The sequence below is a fragment of the Grampus griseus genome, assembly GCF_964374135.1.
Source record: "Grampus griseus genome assembly, chromosome: 2".
In the NCBI taxonomy this organism is placed as follows: Eukaryota; Metazoa; Chordata; class Mammalia; order Artiodactyla; family Delphinidae; genus Grampus; species Grampus griseus.
This window is the reverse complement of record NC_139018.1, coordinates 161,164,169-161,180,591: the sequence shown is the minus strand read 5'-3', so window position 1 is coordinate 161,180,591 and position 16,423 is coordinate 161,164,169. Positions and strand designations below refer to the sequence as shown.

At 36.8% G+C, this 16,423-nt stretch overlaps 1 protein-coding gene across 1 annotated transcript in view; it reads right to left on the bottom strand.

Annotated features, from left to right (window-relative positions):
- The window catches only part of MALRD1 (MAM and LDL receptor class A domain containing 1), a gene marked incomplete at both ends in the record, with an annotated part of 578,033 nt that overhangs the window by 542,786 nt on the left and 18,824 nt on the right, over positions 1-16,423 (bottom strand). Inside the window, 2 exons of the mRNA XM_082648013.1 lie at positions 8,294-8,455; positions 8,544-8,638. Coding sequence (XP_082504139.1) covers positions 8,294-8,455; positions 8,544-8,638 — 257 coding nt within the window. The remainder of the gene's footprint in view (positions 1-8,293; positions 8,456-8,543; positions 8,639-16,423) is intronic.

The window sequence follows — 16,423 nt, the reverse complement described above, 5'->3', positions numbered from 1 at the left end:
TGACAGATCAATTAAGAAAATGTGCCATTCTTATAGTTTATAACTCAATTTTTATAATAGAGGTCCTGCTCATTCTCCCATCTTCCCTCTGTGCCACTCAAAATTCAATCCGATTCAATCTCTATATTCAGGCAAGTGCTAAATCCATCAAATATCAAATGATTTTCTATTCCGTATCAAAATTATAAAATATTATACTATTCTAATAATAGATGCTAAAAGAAACCTACTTGGGTTAATTTGGCTCATGAACCAGGTTTAAAAAGCAAATTTGGAGAGATAGCTTCAAGATGGCAGAGGAGTAGGACATGGAGATCACCTACCTCCCCACAAATACATCAAAAATACATCTACACAAGGAACAGAACACGTACTGAACGCTGGCAGAAGACCTCAGGCTCCCAAAAGGCAAGAAACTCCCTACGTAGCTGGGTAGGGCAAAAGAAAAATGAAAAGAACAGAGACAAAAGAACAGAGATGGGACCTGCATCTCTGGGAGGGAGCTGGGAAGGAAGAAAAGTTTCCACACACTAGGAAGCCCCTTCACTGGAGGAGATGAGGGTTGGGCAGCAGGAAATCTTCGGAGCCATGGAGGAGAGCACAGCAACAGGTGTGCAGAGGGCAAAGTGAAGACATTCTCGCACAGAGGATCACTGCTGACCGGCACTCACCAGCCTGAGGGGCTTCTCTGCTCACCCACCGGGGCAGGCGGGGGCTGGGAGCTGAGGCTCGGGCTTCGGAGATCAGATTCCAGGAAGAGGACTGGGGTTGGCTGCGAGAACACAGCCGGAAGGGAGCTAGTGTGCCACAGCTACCCGGGAGGTAGTCCAAGACTACCTACCCGGGAGGCAGTCCAAGAAAAGTCTGGACCTGCCTAAGGTGCAAGAGACCATTGTTCCAGGGTGTGCGAGGAGAGGGGATTCAGAGCACCGCCTAAATGAGCTCCAGAGATGGGAACGAGTCACAGCTATCAGCACGGACACCAGAGACAGACATGAAATGCTAAGGCTACTGCTGCAGCCACCAAGAAGCCTGTGTGCGAGCACAGGTCACTATCCACACCTCCCCTCCCGGGAGGCTGTGCAGCCTGCCACTGCCAAGGTCCCGTGATCCAGGTACAACTTCCCCACGAGGACACACAGCACGCCTCAGACTATTGCAACATCACGCCAGTCTCTGCCACCACAGGCTCGCCCTGCATTCCATACCACTCCCTCCCCCTGGCCTGAGTGAACCAGAGCCCCCGAATCAGCTGCTATTTTAACCCCGTAATGTCTGGGTGGGAACAGAAGCCCTCAGGTGACCTACACAAAGAGGCGGGGCCAGATCCAAAGCTGAACCCCAGGAGCTGTGCGAACAAAGAAGAGAAAGAGAAATCTCTCTGTGCAGCCTCAGGAGCAGAGGATTAAAGCTCCACAATCAAACTGAAGTACCTACATCTGTGGAATCACTGAATAGACAATGAATCACCCCAAAATTGAGCTGATGGGCTTTGGGAGAAACTGTTGACTTGGGGTTTGCTTTCTGCATCTAATTGTTTCTGGTTTTATGTTCATCTTAGTTTAGTATTTAGAGTTTATTATCACTGGTATGTTTATTGATTTGGTTGCTCTCTTTTCATATATATGTATTTTTCCATTTTTCCCCTTTTGTGAGTGTGTATGTGGATGCTTCTTTGTGTGATTTTGTCTGTATAGTTTTGCTTTTACCATTTGTCCTGGGGATGTGTCTGTCCACTTTTTTGTTTTTTTTGTTTTTTTAGTATAGTTTTTAGCGCTTCTTATCATTGGTGGATTTGTTTTTAGTTTCGTTGCTCTCTTCTTTCTTTTTATTTCTTTTAAATTTTTATTTTTTAATAATATATTTTTTATATTTTATTTTAATAACTCTATTTTATTTTATTTTTCTTCCTTTCTTCCTTTCTTTCTTTTTCTCCCTTTTCTCCTGAGCTGTGTGGCTGACAGGGCCTTGGTGCTCCGGCTGGGGGTCAGGCCAGAGCCTCTCAGGTGGGAGAGCCAACTTCAGGACACTGGTCCACCAGAGACCTCCCGGCCACACGTAATATCAAATGACAAAAGCTCTCTCAGAGATCTCTGTCTCAATGTGAAAACCCAGCTCCACTCAACGACCAGCAAGTTACAGTGCTGGACAACCTATGCCAAATAACGAGCAAGACAGGAACACAAACACACCGATTAGCAGAGAGGCTGCCTAAAATCATAATAAGTTCACAGACACCCCAAAACACACCACCAGACGTGGACCTGCCCACCAGAAAGACAAGATCCAGCCTCATCCATCAGAACACAGGCACCAGTCCCCTCCCTCAGGAAGCCTACAAAACCCACTGAACCAACATTACCCACTGGAGGAAGGCACCAAAAACAACAGGAAAAACGAACCTGCAGCCTGCAAAAAGAAGATCCCAAACACAGTAAGTTAAGCAAAATGAGAAGACAGAGAACTACACAGCACATGAAGAAGCAAGGTAAAAACCCACCAGACAAAACAAATGAAGAGGAAATAGGTAGTCTAAATGAAAAACAATTCAGAGTAATGACAGTAAAGGTGATCTAAATCTTGGAAATAGATTGGAGAAAATAAAAGAAACGTTTAACAAGGACCTAGAAGAACTAAAGAGCAAACAAACAATGGTGAACAACACAATAAATGAAATTAAAAATTCTCTAGAAGAAATCAATAGCAAAATAACTGAGGCAGAAGAACAGATAAGTGACATGGAAGATAAAATAGTGGAAATAACTAGCACAGAGCAGAATAAAGAAAAAAGAATTAAAAGAATTGAGGACAGCCTCAGAGACCTCTGGGACAACACTAAATGCACCAACATTTGAATTATAGGGGTCCCAGAAGAAGAACGAAGGGACTGAGAAGATATTTGAAGAGATTATAGTTGAAAACTTCCCTAGCATGGGTAAGGATTGTCAATCAAGTCGAGGAAGCACAGAGAGTCCCATACAGGATAAATCCAAAGAGAAACATGCCAAGACACATATTAATCAAATTACCAAAAACTAACTACAAGGAAAAAATATTAAAAGCACTAAACTAAAAGCAACAAATAACATACAAGGGAATCCCATGAGGGTAACAGCTGATCTTTCAGCAGAAACTCTGCAAGCCAGAGGGGAGTGGCACGACATATTTAAAGTGATGAAAGAGAAAAATCTACAACAAAGATTACTCTACCCAGCAAGGATCTCATTCAGATTCGATGGAGAAATCAACAGCTTAAAGACAAGCAAAAGCTAAGAGAATTCAGCACCACCATACCAGCTTTACAACAAATACTAAAGGAACTTCTCAAGGCAGAAAACACAACAGAAGGACAAGACCTACAATAACTAACCCAAAATAATTAAGAAAATGGTAATAGGAACATACATATCGATAACTACCTTAAATTTAAATGGATTAAATGCTCCAACCAAAAGACATAGACTGGCTGAATAGATACAAAAACAAAACCTGTATATATGCGGTCTACAAGGGACTGACTTCGGACCTAGGACACATACAGACTGAAAGTGAGGGGTGGAGAAAGATAGTCCATGCAAATGGAAATCAGAAGAAAGCTGGAGTAGCAATTCTCATATCAGACAAAATAGACTTTAAAATAAAGACTATTACAAGAGACAAGCACACAATATAATGATCAAGGGATCAATCCAAGTAGAAGATATAACAATTGTAAATATTTATGCACCCAACATAGGAGCACCTCAATACACAGGGCAAATGCTAACAGCCATAAAAGGGGAAATCAACAGTAACACAATCGTAGTAGGGGACTTTAACACCTCATTTACACCAATGGACAGAATGTCCAAAATGAAAATAAATAAGGAAAGAGAAGCTATAAATGACACAATAGAACAGATAGATTTAATTGGTATTTATAGGACACTCCAGCCAGAAAAAGCAGATTACACTTTCTTCTCAAGTGCACACGGATCATTCTCCAGTATAGATCACATCTTGGGTCACAAATCAAGCCTCAGTAAGCTTAAGAAAACTGAAATCATATCAAGCATCTTTTCTGACCACAACACTATGAGATTAGAAATGAATTACAGGGAAAAAAAAGTAAAAAACACAAACACGTGGAGGCTCAACAATACGTTACTAAATAACCAAGAGATCACTGAAGAAATCAAAGAGGAAATCAAAAAATACCTAGAGACAAATGACAATGAAAACACAATGATCCAAAACCTATGGGATGCAGCAAAAGCAGTTCTAAGAGAGAAGTTTATAGCTATACAAGCCTACCTCAAGAAACAAAAAAAAATCTCAAACAATCTAACCTTACACCTAAAGGAACTAGAGAAAGAAGAACAAACAAAACCCAAAGTTAGCAGAAGGGAAGAAATCAAGATGAGAGCAGAAATAAATGAAATAGAAACAAAGAAAACAATAGCAGAGATCAATAAAACTAAAAGCTGGTTCTTTGAGAAGATAAAGAAAATTGATAAACCATTAGCCAGACTCATCAAGAAAAAGAGGGAGAGGACTCAAATCAATAAAATTAGAAATGAAAAAGGAGAAGTTACAACAGACACCACAGAAATACAAAGCATCCTAAGAGACTACTACAAGCAACTCTATGCCAATAGAATGGACAACCTGGAAGAAATGGACAACTTCTTAGAAAGGTATAACCTTCCAAGACTGAAGCAGGAAGAAACAGAAAATATGAACAGACCAATCACAAGTAATGAAATTGAAACTGTGATTAAAAATCTTCCAACAAACAAAAATCCAGGACCAGATGGCTTCACAGGTGACTTCTATCAAACATTCAGAGAAGAGTTAACACCCATCCTTTTCAAACTCTTCTAAGAAATTACAGAGGAAGGAACACTCCCAAACTCATTCTATGAGGCCACCATCACCCTGATACCAAAACCAGACAAAGATACTACAAAAAAAGAAAATTACCAACCAATATCACTGATGAATATAGATGCAAAATACCTCAAAAAAAATACTAGCAAACAGAATCCAAAAACACATTAAAAGGATCATACACCACAATCAAATGGGATTTATCCCAGGGATGCAAGGATTCTTCAATATATCCAAATCAATCAATGTGATACACCATATTAACAAACTGAAGAATAAAAACCATATGATCATCTCAATAGATGCAGAAAAATCTTCTGACAAAATTCAACACCTATTTATGATAAAAACACTCCAGAAAGTGGGCATAGAGGGAAGCTACCTCAACATAATAAAGGCCATATATGACAAAACGACAGCAAACATCATTCTCAATGGTGAAAAACAGAAAGAATTTCCTCTAAGATCAGGAACAAGACAAGGATGTCCACTCTCACCACTATTATTCAACATAGTTTTGGAAGTCCTAGCCATGGCAATCAGAGAAGAAATAAAAGAAATACAAATTGGAAAAGAAGAAGTAAAACTGTCACTGTTTGTAGATGCCATGATACCATACATAGAGAATCCTAAAAATGCCACCAGAAAACTACTAGAGCTAATCAATGTATTTGGTAAAGTTGCAGGATACAAAATTAACGCCAGAAATCTCTTGCATTCCTATACACTAATGATGAAAAATCTGAAAGAGAAATTATGGAAACACTCCCATTTACCATTGCAACAAAAAGAATAAAATACCTAGGAATAAACCTACCTAGGGAGACAAAAGACCTGTATGCAGAAAACTGTAAGACACTGATGAAAGAAATTAAAGATGATACCAACAGATGGAGAGATATACCATGTTCTTGGATTGGAAGAATCAATATTGTGAAAATGACTATACTACCCAAAGCAATTTATGGATTCAATGCAATCCCTATCAAATTACCAATGGCATTTTTTATGGAACTAGAACAAATCATCTTAAAATTTGTATGGAGACACAAAAACCCTGAATATCCAAAGCAGTCTTGAGGGCAAAAAATGGATCTGGAGGAATCAGACTCCCTGACTTCAGACTATACTACAAAGCTGCAGTAATCAAGACAATATGGTACTGGTACAAAAACAGAAACATAGATCAATGGAACAAGATAGAAAGCCCAGAGATAAACCCACACTCCTATGGTCAACTAATCTATGACAAAGGAGGCAAAGATATACAATGGAGAAAAGACAGTCTCTTCAATAAGTGGTGATGGGAAAACTGGACAGCTACATGTAAAAGAATGAAATTAGAACACTCCCTAACACCACACACAAAAATAAACTCAAAATGGATTTGAGACCTAAATGTAAAACCAGACACTATAAAACTCTTAGAGGAAAGCATAGGAAGAACGCTATTTGACATAATTCACAGCAAGATCTTTTTTGATCCACCTCTTAGAGTAATGAAAATAAAAACAAAAATTAAAAAATGGGACCTAATGAAACTTCAAAGCTTTTGCACAGCAAAGCAAACCATAAACAAGAGGAAAAGACAACCCTCAGAATGGGAGAAAATATTTGCAAACGAATCAACGGACAAAGGATTAATCTCCAAAATATATAAACAGCTCATGCAGCTCAATATTAAAGAAACAAACAACCCAATACAAAAATGGGCAGAAGACCTAAATAGACATTTCTCCAAGAAAGATATACAGATTGGCAACAAACACATGAAAGAATGCTCAACATCATTAATCATTAGAGAAATGCAAATCAAAACCGCAATGAGGTATCACCTCATCCCGGTCAGAATGGCCATCATAAACAAATCTACAAACAATAAATGCTGGAGAGGGCTTGGAGAAAAGGGAACCCTCTTGCACTGCTGGTTGGTATGTAAATTGATACAGCCACTATGGAGAATACTAAGGAGGTTCCTTTAAAACCTAAAAATAGAACTACCATATGATCCAGCAATCCAACTCCTGGGCATATACCCTGAGAAAACCATAATTCAAAAAGAGTCATGTACCAGAATGCTCTATGTATAATAGCCAGGACATGGAAGCAACCTAAGTGTCCATCAACAGATGAATAGATAAAGAAGATGTGGCATGTATATACAATGGAATATTCTCAGCCATAAAAAGAAACGAAATTGAGTTATTTGTAGTGAGGTAGATGGACCTAGAGACTGTCATACAGAGTGAAGTAAGAAAGAGAAAAACAATTGTCGCATTCTAACACATATATATGGCATCTAAAAAAAAAAACAAAAATGGTTCTGACGAACCTAGGGCAGGACAGGAATAAAGACGCAGATGTAGACAATGGACTTGAGGACACAGGGAAGGGGAAGGGGAAGCTGGGACAAAGTGAGAGAGTGGCATGGACATATACACACTACTAAATGTAAAACAGATAGCTAGTGGGAAGCATCCACATAGCACAGGGAGATCAGCTCGGTGCTTTGTGACCACCTAGAGGGGTGGGATAGGGAAGTGGGGAGGGAGACGAAAGAGGTAGGGTATGTTGGGGTATATGTATATGTATAGCTGATTCACTTTGTTATACAGCAGAAACTAACACACCATTGTAAAGCAATTACACTCCAATAAAGATTTAAAATTTTTTAAAAAAGCAAATTCGTTCAGAACAAAATGCTGTAGGATCCCATTTTTACTGGAAAATTCCGCTTGGCTGTCCAAAATATTAAAGTGGGCAATTCTCTTCCAAGAACTCCCATAATAATTATTGGATTATAATTTCCACCATCCGTAAGTTTTATTAGGCTGCATAAATAAGTTTGTCTTTTATAGGCTTGCATTGGCTTTAATTCTCAAATTTATTTTGGAAAATGAAGACTGTATTGAATAATTTGACTTTCACCATGAAATGAATATGACAATATTCCACTTCAACAGCATTTGGAATTAGTATTTAAATCAACCTGTCTATTTCCTCATTACCTAAGACAGTCCCATTCTATCAAAAGCATGAGAAAACTTTGGAAGGGAAGTGATTCTTAAGAATAAGAAATGAAAAGAAAGAGAAGATTGGAAGAGTGAGAGCTTTTAAGGAAAGTGGAGGGATTCAAGAAATTAGGAAGAGTATTAGAAGGTCATGTTTTACTTATATATCAGTATATGTTAATACAGAACAACCTTAGTTTTGATACATAAATTTAAAACTTTTTAAAATTGTCTTTTAGGGTGACTGGCCATCCCAATTTTCTGACTGTTTGGTTCCAGCACTTGAAGTTCTGGCAAATTCCTCAGTCCTCAGACAACTGGGATGATTAATCATCCTGCTTTTGATTCACCTGGTGCAAAACATCTATACTTTATCGTTTTTCCTTCAAACACAGAAAATACAACGTGCATACCTGAAATCTCTGGGGGCTCTGGATTTTGAGGACATGCCTCTCCCACTGATTGTGGAGCCCAGCCGTGCTTTGCCATAAATGCCTTGTAGGACCACCACAGGTAGTTTGAAAGCCAACTGTTAATTTGCCATTCATCTGGCTGGAGAAGTAATAAAATGTAATCTGTGAAAAATAATGAATGTCCAAATAATTATAATAAAGAAGTTCCCAAATGTGGAAAGTAATTCAAATGCTGTGTGCTTTCAAATACCTGACAACCCTGTTGGTTATTTGTGGAAAGAAAAACTCTGCTTCGTAAGTTTGAGGAAGGAGAATCCACGTTCGAGACCAATGAGAGGAAGTGAGCTGTTAAAAACAAGGGTCAGTGTGTTAGATGCAGAGCCACCACTGGTAAACGTATTTAATACACCAGGCAATAATTCAGGCCTATATCCACTTTGGGTCAATATATTTTTAAAGAATGAAATATTTAACCGTACCATTTATCTTTGCAAATGGTCTGGCTGATATTGTTACTTCAATATATTCCCCAGTAAAATAACTAATTGTGAGTGTACTCCCTAAAACACTGTTATGGGCTGTAGTCCATGACCAAATTCATCTCATAACTTAGAAAGTTATAACCCAGCAAAGATGATATCCAGGGAAAACATTACACTGGGATTGCCCACCAAAATAAGTAATTCAATGAAGAATTCAAAAGAGATCCTATTTTGTTGGGTTTTTCTCCGGAAAGAGTTGGATCAAATAGTCCCAGCTTTTGCCAGGATTATGGAAAACGATACTGAGTCCCGATGCTCTTCTGTATGCTGCAGTACAGACCATGCCGGTCAACTTACTATTTAGAAGCCTATAAAATAAATGTGGAACATTCCCTGGGCTTTCATAGATTTTTTTGCAATGCTTGACAAGGTTATAGTGTATAATGCGGGAACCACTGTTTCCTGCTCATCTCTTTGGTATGCCACTCTTTGTCAAAAAGAATGAAAAAATGATGTTGATGATGTTGATGATGGCATACCTACCCAAATTATTCTGTGGTATTTGAAAGCTGTCTTGGAAATCAAATTTAATTGTCACATCATTGAGAGAATCAATAGTAAAATTATGAAACCTAAGAAACCTCTTCTTCCCTATAGCTATTCCCAAACTGTACCCTAATGAAGCAGAAGAACATTAATGATTGCATATAACATAGTCATAAGCATAACTGAAGTCCCTGCAATAACAGAAAATTGTTCTCAGAATGTACTACCTGGAATAATTTTATAAACATAATTTCGATGAAGAGCTGGTATCATGGTGATACAAGTGGACAACCATTATTTTGCTCTTGCTTCATAAATTCAGCAGGGAAATCAAATGCTAAGCAAGTGAATAATCAAACGAGAATAATAAGCCATATGGATTTATTGTTTGCAGTTTAAATACAATTATTTGCAACACAAATGGTAATAGTATTCAACAGGCCTTCAATTACTGTTTATAAATATTCAGCTACTAAAAAGCACTTGTGATACATACAGTAAAAATTATTTTCATTTGTCAAGGAAATCACTTAAATTAACCATATTTATTTTTGAAAGTTTGGTCCTAAAACTCAGACTGATACATTAAGGTATTAAATAACAGAACAGCATTTTCAATAAAATAATAAATTATATGAATATTTAAGCTAGGTGTTTTATAAATACAAACTATGTCATCTGGTACATTTTATGACACTGTAAATTATTCTGTATTTTGTCAAAAATTAAATGAGGTTAACCTTCAGGTTATCATAAAAAGTAAAGTTTTAAATTCAGAAACAACTTGAGATCCTTTAGCCTTTGTTCTAGTAATAAGATTTCTTTTCATGGGGTAAAAAAGTATTCAAAATGCACCCAATAACAATACTTGTTTTTTTGTTTTTTATTTATTATTTTTTTAATTCCAATTTAGTGACAATAGCGTTCTTTCAAATGCAGACTCAATTTTACCTTGCTCCCTATGAGTACAGAAGTTCTTTAATTCACAGTTGGAGATGTTCCTTAGAGAACATCATCTTATAGAAAGTTATCTTGCTTTCCCTAGGACTTTAGTTATCGGGTCTACGAGTATAAAAGAAAGAAGCAGATCCTTGGCAGCATAAGTTTTTCCCACATGCCCATTCCCTCATCTGATATCCTCTCCTACTGCTGGCTCGAAGCATCAAGAAGAGACTTACAAAGCTGATAAAAAAAAAAAAAAAGGTATTCAATATTATCTCCACACACCCCTTTTAGTCCTTGAGGGAGCCTAGTAACATCATACCACACAACACCATTCTCATCACATGTCTCCTATTAATCTCTACCATATTCATTTCAGTTTGTTCATATGATTCATAAATTCCCATTATATTCCTGCATCAATAAAAGCAACTTCATAGCCTATCTTCGAAACAGATTTAAAACCACCTTGTGATGAAGTCGTTAATTATTAAAGCTACAAAATAAGAATTATTAAAATTACAAAATAAGACAGGATGACTGCATTTATAATCTTTTTTTTTTTTTTTCCCCCGGTATGCGGGCCTCTCACTGTTGTGGCCTCTCCCATTGCGGAGCACAGGCTCCGGACGTGCAGGCTCAGCGGCCACGGCTCACGGGCCCAGGCGCTCCGCAGCATGTGGGATCTTCCCGGACCGGGGCACGAACCCATGTCCCCTGCGTCGGCAGGCGGACTCTCAACCACTGCACCACCAGGGAAGCCCTCCATTTATAATCTTAAATGTTTATGTTAAAGGGCTTTTTCTTCTTAGTAGCTGGGTACATGTAGGAGTAAAACCCCAGAAGTATATAAAATATGAAAGCAACAAAAACCATGAATCAAGTTTTGAGGGCTAATTCAATAACTTTGGGCAGTGAATTACCCCAACCTTGATCCTTAGAAAAGATAAGGTAGAATTTTCAGTCTCACTTTCTTCAACTACTGATAGGCAGTCTTGCCTTTCTTCCATTTCCCAAGTTCTAAGTGATTAATGGGAATGAATGCAAGCAGGAGAAACAGAAATCCTATTGCATGCTGTAGAGTAACCAATGGGCTCAAAGGAACTCGAAAAACTGAGTATTTTAACAGTAAGATAACATCAAAAAAAAATCAGGCTGCAGGAATGGATCATTGTGACAAGATCCAAGGTCTGAAGCAAAGGTTAAAATGTCAAAACTTTTGGAACAGGAAAAGTGTGTTCATTTGTGACAGAAATATGGCTCAGTTCAGATAACAGAGGTTAAATAACAGTCTTAGATATAAACTCCTTCAAGTTGGTAATTTCTGTTTATTAAATTCCATTTCTGTTGAATCATAAGGTTTGCCTCATTCCTGTTCATTAGACTAACAAGTTTGACATAAGCACATAATATTTGTTAAAACTGTATCAAAGGATACCCTCAAATAGTAATTCCCTATAATTGCTAGCACTGTGTAAATAAATGCTGCCATGTACCTTTAGGTCTGCTTCAGTGATAAAGGGCTAGGTGGATCACTTTAGGGAATCATAAAATAAGCAATAAAAATGAGAGTGATATTAATAAAAATGTCAATGTAAAGACCTCTGAAATTTTTCTCCTCAATAAAAACAATGAAAATATTGGCAAAAATGGCCACAGTAAAGCTTACAGCAAACTGGAGACCTTTTATTCAATAAATAACTGAATCTCAGTAAAAACAGTAAATTTTAGGGGGGGGGTTCTTTTCTTTTTCTTTTTCACTTGGCCCTATTCCTACCGCTCTCCAGCTCCACAGCAACTATAAAAAATGGCAGCCCACACTCCTGGGGCAGCATGGCAACCACAGAAATGAGCAGAATAGAGTTAACACTCTTTCAAGCCTCATTACCAAATAATTATTAAATAATTATCATTATTTGATATGTCTGGTGTTTCCTGAAAGATACCACTTATAAGGCTGTCTGAGATTGCCCAGTGCAAATAGACTCTTTACAGTAGGCATGTGTTGAAAACAATTACTGGCAAGTGTTTTAACTTTACTGTTGCTTGGTGCAGTACATAACATATGGGGTCAACAACAGACTAACCAAAAGCTTAAAGCATAACTGAAATGTTGCATAGGAGCTTTGAAATGCTCCAACATCTTCCCACAAACCTATAGAGACATATGCATGCATAGGGCTGTACACATGCTCTGGAAAGACCTGAAAAGGCCCTAAGCTCTCATCTCTGGCTGACTTTGAAGCTCTCTTAAGGCAGGAAGTGAAGAATAAGACAGAGATATCAATGCCTAGGTAAGTGTTGAAGATACACCACAATAGAGTCCCTCAACGAACACTGGGAAATTTATTGGTTCCAGGCATTTAAGAAACTCTCTTTACAGCTGACCACTTGGCTGACCAAGCAGAGAATTCAATGGACACACATGACAGGAATAAAGACTTTACAGAATTATTCCAGGAAAGTCACTAAAGTAAAAACAACAAATACAACAAACCACAACAAACTGTAAAATTGAGGGAAAAAGATTTCCACACTTGCCACATTATATTGTTGTAGATGTCCGTGTTTCAAAAGAAATTGTGAGAAATGCAAAGAAACAAAAAAATGTGACTCATACAAAGGAAAAAAACAATCAAACAAAAGTGTCTCTGAGAAAGCCCAGATGCTGGACCTACCGAAAAAAAGACTTTAAATCAGATATTTAAAATATTTCAAAGATCTAAAGGAAACCATGTCTAAAGAACTAAGAAACCATGAGAATGATATCTTACAAAGTAGAGACTATCAGTAAAGAGATATAAATTATAAAATCAATAACTAATCACTATAATTGATTGTTATATTTGATAAAACTCAAAATTCAGTGTTGATGGGCACACAATATATTAAGATGCTATTTGTGGCAACAGCAGCATAAAGGTGGGGAGAATAGAGCTAGGTAGGACAAATTTCTTAAATACTATTGCAATTAAATTGTACTAATCCAGCATCGATTATTGTAATCACTATAAAGAATCCAGTAAACTAATTCAAAATATTATATATATACATACAATATATAATACATATAGAAAATATATATGTAACAGAGAAGAAAACAGTAATGGAGGAACAGAGTAACAAGAAAGACATAGACAAAACAAATAGCAGATAGCAGGTGTAAATCCTATCTTATCAATCAAAAGTCTGAGGTTGATATATTGTATAAAGACATAAGCCAACAATTCAACTACAAATTAAAGGGTTGAAAATAAAGAAATATAAAAAATATACAAACAACTAAAAGAGAGCTGGAAATTCATAAAACATATTTTAATGCACAATAAAAATGTTATTAGAGACATAAAAGAACAATTTATAATGAAAAAAGAATCAACCCATCAAATAACAATTATAAATATATATGCACCTAAAAACAGAGCCCCAAAATATAAGAAACAAAAACTAATAGAATCAAAGTGAAAACAGAGAATTCAACAATAATAGTTGGAAACTTCAACACCCCATTTTTCAGAATGAATAGAACAATTAGACAGAAGATCAGTACGGGTACAGAAGACTTGAGCAACACTATAAACCAGTTAGACCTAACAGACACATATGGAATCCTCTATCCAACAGCAGCAAAATGCATATGCCTCTATTATGTACACAAAATGTTCTCCAGGAAAGACCTTATTTTAGGCCACAAAACAAGTCTCCATACATTTAAGAGGATGTTAATCATACAAGTATGTTCTACAGCTACAATGGAGTGATTTGAGTCAAGAACAGAAAGAAAGAAAGAAAAACAGAAACAGAAAGAAATTAAGGAAATTTGCAAATATGTAGAAATTAAATAACACACTCCTAATGGGTCAAAGGTGAAAATCAGAAGAGAAATTAGAAAATACTTGAGATGAATAACTAATTTAACTGCATCTCATGCATTTTGAAGCATTGTGAAAATACAATATATCAAAATGCATGAGATGCAGTTAAATTTGTGCTTAGAAATAAATTTATAGCTATAAATTACTAAATTTAAAAAAAAAGTTTTAAAATCAACAATCTAAACTTGCACCTTACAAAGCTGGAAGAAGAGCAAACTAAACCCAAAGCAAGTAGTAGAAGAAAATAGTAAATATTAGAGCATAAACAAATCAAATAGAGAATAGACAACCAATAGAATAAAATTAAGTAAACCAAAAGTTGTTTTTTGGAAAGATCAACAAAATTGACAAATCTTTCACTAGCCTGACCAATTAAAAAAAAAAAGACAACTCAATTTACTGAATGAATAGTGAAACAAGGGTCAGAACTACCAACTTTATAGAAATAAAAAGAATTATAAGGAAACATTATCAACAAATGCAGGCTAACAAATTAGATAACCTTGATAATATGAAAAAAATCCTAGCAAGACACAAAAACTGATTCAGGACCTAAACTGACTCTAGTAGAGATAGAAAATCTGAATAGATAACAAAAGAATGAATCAGTAACCAAAAAGCTCCCCACAAAGAAATTCTCAGTCACAGAAGGATGAACTAGTGAATTCTATAAAACATTTAGAGAATTAACACTAACTTCACCAACTCTTGCACAAATTATAAGAGGAAAGACTTCCCAATCCATTCTGTGCGGCCATTATTTCCTTGATACCAAAACCTGGCAAACATGTCACAAACATATCAAAAAAAAAGAAAATTATAGATCAATATCCCTGATTAACATACATGTAAAAATACTAAACAAAATACTGGAAAGCCTCATCAAGCAAGACATAAAGATACAAAAAGGATTATTCACCATGACCAAGCGGAATTTACCCCAGGAATGCAAATTTGGTTCAACATATGAAAACCAATCACTATATGAAAACTAATCACTATAAAACACCATATAGGGCTTCCCTGGTGGCGCAGTGGTTGAGAGTCCGCCTGCCGATGCAGAGGACACGGGTTCGTGCCACGGTCCGCCAAGATTCCACATGCCGCGGAGCGGCTGGGCCCGTGAGCCATGGCCGCTGAGCCTGTGCGTGCAGAGCCTGTGCTCAGCAACGGGAGAGGCCGCAGCAGTGAGAGGCCCGCGTACCGCAAAAAAAACCCCAAAAAACAAAACACCACCACCATATAAATAAAGGCCCAAAATGACATGATCATCTCAATAGATGCAGAAAACACATATGACAAAGTCTAACACTTTATTGGGATAAAAAACACTTCATATATTAGAGACGTGAACATGCTTACTTGATAAATGACATCTACAAAAAACCCTCAGCTAACATCAAACCTGATGGTAAAAGTTTAAAAAGTTTTCCACTAATGGAAATAAGGATATCTGCTATCACCAATTCCATTCAACATTGCACCGAAGTTTCTAGGTGGGCAATTAGACAAGGAAATGAAATAAAAGGCAGCCAGAAAGGAAACAGAAAGTAAAAATCTATTTGCAAATGACATGGTCTTGTACATAGAAGGTCCTAAGGAACCATGCAATTACATCAGCCCATTTGAACAGTCGATGATAATCTTCCCATGTTAAGATCAGCTAATTGGTAACTTTAATTACAACTGCAAAGTTCTTTGACAGAAGTACCTAGATTAGTGTTTGAATAACCAGGGGATGAGAGTCTTGGGGGGGACATCTTTAGAATTCTGCCCACTACAATCAGTAGCCACTAATTTGGTTCCCTTGTTCCATTTGCTATGTTATAAGGTACTGACCAAAATCTATGAGGCCTAAAGTAGTTATGTTCCTACGAGTTCTCCCTTTACTGATTCGGTTGTAGGACACTGAATCAGCATAACTAATCATCAGAATTGCGAGACTTCATTTGCAGAGAACTAAAATCTTCTGAGTCCTTTCCAACCACTTTAATTGGTAAAAGTCCCTGCCCACTTTCATTTGGCAGAATCTCAGTCTACTGACCATTTGGCTATGATTCAAAAGGTACATTCTTTGAAATTTGTATCATATTTATTTCAATATACATTTATTTTATGTATTTCTGTTCAGTATGGATTCAGTATGAGGCGGAATTAATTTGAATTAATACTCATATAAATTTAACAAATAAGTCACCTGCCTGTAAAGATAAAATTTCTGCCAAAAGGAAAGCAAATGATATAAAGGAAAAAGTTCTATGTCTACAGAGAAATTGTAGCACATA